At 38.7% G+C, this 4158-nt stretch overlaps 1 protein-coding gene across 1 annotated transcript; it reads right to left on the bottom strand.

Moving 5' to 3' along the window:
* Nucleotides 1-232: 232 nt before the first annotated feature.
* LOC145276200 (uncharacterized) lies at nucleotides 233-568 on the bottom strand. Its single transcript, XM_080127673.1, has one exon. The coding sequence runs from the start codon at nucleotides 566-568 to the stop codon at nucleotides 233-235; it is 336 nt and encodes a 111-aa protein (XP_079983799.1).
* Nucleotides 569-4158: the final 3590 nt, after the last annotated feature.

Here is a 4158-nt window from a genome sequence, read left to right as displayed (position 1 = left end):
ATCCTCTTCTCTAATTCTGTTGTAAGGATCCATGTTTCACAAGCACAACCCTAGTTGGCAAGGGAAAGAACCCAACCTGCCCAGAGAGACACATCTGTCAAGCATCCCTCAGAAAAAACAACTCCTGCCTCAATGCATATGCATTCCCTTGCCAACTCGGGTTTCTGCATTCTTGTGAAACATGGACTTATCTTTGAGCTGAGCTTGATTGCCTTATCCTTCCAAATGATGTTCAACTTAGCCAGGCTGTCATTGCAATTCTAGCTAGTACTTCAGGTTTGGACCCCTCATCTAAAACTATTACTCCAAGGTATTTGAAATTCTTCATGGTTTTAAGCTTTTCTCCGTTGACAGTGATGTCAGTTTGGATTCCATTGTCACTATTTGTCATTAGTTTTGTTTTGTTTGCACCGTAAGCTGTGGAGGATCTGTTTAGTTGACTGACCAGCTTCTCCAGTTCTTGCTCTGAGCCTACAAGTCCATCTATATCATCAGCAAAACACAGGTTTGTGATTGTTTTGCCACCGATACTGACGGTTTTTGGTTGGTCTTCAAGTACATCTGTCATAATTCTTCCAAAAACATTGAAGAGTATCGGCGAGAGCAAACATCTCTGTCTCACTTTAACTGTGGTTCAGAACCAGTCTTCAATGTCTCTGTTGAAGTAAATAGCATTGCTGGTCTTGTCATAAAGGTTCTGTATGACCAGCGTTACGTCATATCCCAGCCCTACTGGGGAGGTAGAGATGGGTGACACAACAAGATATAAAAAAAAAGAAATGAAATTTCCCAGGTTCCTTGGTAATTCATTGTTATGGGAAAGAGAAAATACGTCTCGAAGACAATAAAATGAAATATACTAGACAACAAAACATCAATAAAAATAATTTATTTATAAATGTATCACACCAGGATGAGGTTAGCATTGATGTCATGACTGAAGGCTTGACTAAGCTAAAACCTTTGTGCCTGGTATCTTATCTTGCCACTTGATTTTCATCAATCTACGGACAAACGTCATGTGGAAATGATCTGCTTTTGGTCAGGCAAAACTCTCATGTTGCAAATGTGCAAATCAAAGTCTTGCAGACATATATGAAGATGGTAAGAATAACAGTTCTGAAGTTTGGTATGCAGCTGAATCTATCAACGCTTTCACACAGTGGATTGTAGACGTCCAAAAGCAGCTATCTTACAGTTGACTTCATCTATGTGTAATACTTCTGATGGTGTACTGCCCGTATAAGTGAACTTGCTCACGTTTTTTATATGCTAGTGATAAGTAATAAAAAACACATCTATATAATAACAATGAACATCTTATTATTGATAAAAATAAATTACTTACTTTCCGGGCAATGCCGGGTAGCCCTGGTAGTTTAATATAATTTGAAGAATGTTTAATTAGCAAAGCATCAGTCTTGTTAAACGAGAACCAGACAAACTTCCAATAATCATCATCAGATGGAGGGTCAATGTTTTAGATTTTTTTGAGAGAGAGTGTGTGTGTGGGGGGAGGTCCTATATCACTCAAATCAGTTTGAAATAAGAAAGTCGAAATCAAGAGGAAGACACATGTGTGGAGAAGGAGGCAGAAAGCCATTCTTTGTTCAAGTAGAAGTCATCTAACTTTCATTATCTTATCATGAATCGTTTGAAGTGTTTTGCAGCAAAATTAACATTTAAGAAAGAACTAAAAGTTTTTGGCTTGACTCGACTTAGAATTGAATCGCAGTTTACTGCCCCATTAATGAACACTCTTATGCTAAATAGGCCGATAGTGAGAAAGAGAAATAGAAATAAAACCCAACCAAGATAGCAATCGAAAAATAATAGGTATGGGCAAAAATGGCTGAAAAACCAGACCCCTATGCTTCTTAAAAGAAGCTTATCAATTATTCTTTTTAGTTTATGTCTAAATGTTGATTTTATTTGAAAGATAATGAACAAAAATTAATCTCTAAAAAAAAAATGTTTTTTAAGTATATTGACGTGTTTAAAAAAGAAAATTACAGTGAAAAATGTTGAAAAAAAAAAAAAAACAGCACAAAAATTTGTTTTAATTTAAAATACGAATAAATCAACTTTTAAAAATCTCTGGAAAATATTTATTAGCTTTCTGAAACTATTTCAATGATAATTAGTAAATTAAACTCTTAAATTCAAAGTAGCTGAGTAACGGCTTGGTTCCCACCAGTTTTGGCAAATAGCAAACAGGATCCTGATCAGAAGCGTGCATTCTATCCCAACCATTATCAATGGACCTGAGGTCATCTCGTCAGCATCAGACAACGCCGAACTATTTGCCAAGAACTTTGCAGCTAATTCTATCCTATGCGACGAAGGCCATCAACTCCCCATATTTCCTCCTATAACACAGAACACGCTAGGTAACATACAAATATCTGTGCATGAGGTCGCCAAGCTAATCAAGAACCTTGATTTCAGTAAAGCAACAGGCCCTGATGGCATTCCAATTATAGTGTTGAAAAGCTTCAACCAGAACTTGCCCCTATACTTACAAAGCTGTTTAAGCGTTACCTTAAGGAGAAGTGCTTCCCAACACCCTGGAAAACCTCATCAGTATGCCCTGTATTTAAGAATTCAAGTGATAAGTAATCTCACTCTCAGTACAGACAAATAAGTCTCCTGTGTGTTATGAGTAAGTTGCTGGAATCCATATTAAATAGAGAAGTAGTCAACCACATCACCAGAAATAACCTTCTTAGTGACATGCAATATGGTTTCCGTTCTGCAAGATCTACCACAGATGTGCTAACGGTTATATCTCATAGGATTAGTGAATCTCTTTACAAAGGCTTCCTTTCCAGGGAAATTGCTCTTGACATATCAAAAGCCTTCGATAAGATATGGCATAGGGGCCTACTTCACAAGGTTTCCAGCTACAGTATAATTGGAAATGTTTTCTCAATCATTAAATCATTTCTCTCTGATAGGCTCATAAGAGTAGTGATTGATGGGCAGAAATCATAGGCTCACAGTATTAATGCTGTAGTCCCTCAGGGGTCCACCCTGGGCCCAACTCTCTTTCTGATCTACATCAATGATCTCCCAAAAACACATACTTAAATCATTCGTTGACATCTATGCTGATGACACGACCATCTACAGCAACACATCAAAGGCTGTAAATGACAAAGCTCTCTCTAATTCTCTCTCCTCTGATCTTGAGTACATGGTACAGTGGGAGAAGACGTGGCTGGTTACTTTAAATGCATCTAAAACCAAGCTCCTATCTTTACATCATCAATGCTCTGATCCCTATCTGGCATCAATTGAAATGGATGGCTCTCGTCTAGGGGAGGCTCCATGTTTTGATAAGCTTCAGGGCTTGACCTTTACTCCTGACCTGAAATGGAACACGTACATCAAGTCAGTTGCTAAGGTCGCCGGAAAAATGGTAGGATCCTTCTACCGCTCCAGAAGATATCTCACTGTTGATGCAATTCTCTATCTATATAAAAGCCAAGTATGTCCAAGGATGGAGTACTGCTGCCATATTTGGGCAGAAACTGCTAAAAACAGCCTATCCTGCGTTGACAGAGTATGACATTATTGGTGTCATGAATGCATGCAGCGAGGTGCATATTGCAGTGAGAGGGGGTGTTTGACCGGACGGGATAGAGGAAGAGAGGGCAGAAGAGGGGGTGTTGATGTCTGATTGAGACAAAACGGAAATGTCTTTGGGATTTGTCAGAAAGAGAAAAAACAAATAATAATTGGTTTTATCTCATTGGCGTTATATATCTGTTAACATGAAAAGTTGTTTTTAGGACCTCTGTTGAGAGGTATGAAGAGATCCAGAGATCCTTAGCTGATTAAGGCTGACAAGTTAGAATGGGGGTGAAGGGTAAGGGTCACCGCCAAGCATTGTTCGACCTGGAATGACTAATCACTCCTAATTTGATAATAAATAAAAACCTCAGTTCAAATTAATAGGATAAAAGGGAGAGAGAGAGGTGCTGAGTGGACAAGATGAAGGGTAAGCCCTTAGAGGAAGAAAGAAAGGAGAGGTGGGGGTTAAAAGGGGTTGGATTTTTAGAAAAAGAAATTCTGAAAAGAGTAGAGCCGTAGCCATCAAGCTGAACGACTGGGCTGGTCAAGCACTTCCAATTTGGGAACCCTCAGGGCCTGATG

Source organism: Euprymna scolopes, unplaced genomic scaffold (genome assembly GCF_053919585.1).
Source record: "Euprymna scolopes isolate OS-2025 unplaced genomic scaffold, ASM5391958v1 sca757, whole genome shotgun sequence".
NCBI classification, from domain to species: domain Eukaryota; kingdom Metazoa; phylum Mollusca; class Cephalopoda; order Sepiida; family Sepiolidae; genus Euprymna; species Euprymna scolopes.
The sequence above is the reverse complement of the archived record's forward strand: the minus strand, read 5'-3'. Positions and strand labels throughout refer to the sequence as shown.

Bases quoted from the DNA above. Each gene is read 5' to 3' on its own strand.
- LOC145276200 (XM_080127673.1), bottom strand. From the start codon at position 568: ATGACAGATGTACTTGAAGACCAACCAAAAACCGTCAGTATCGGTGGC.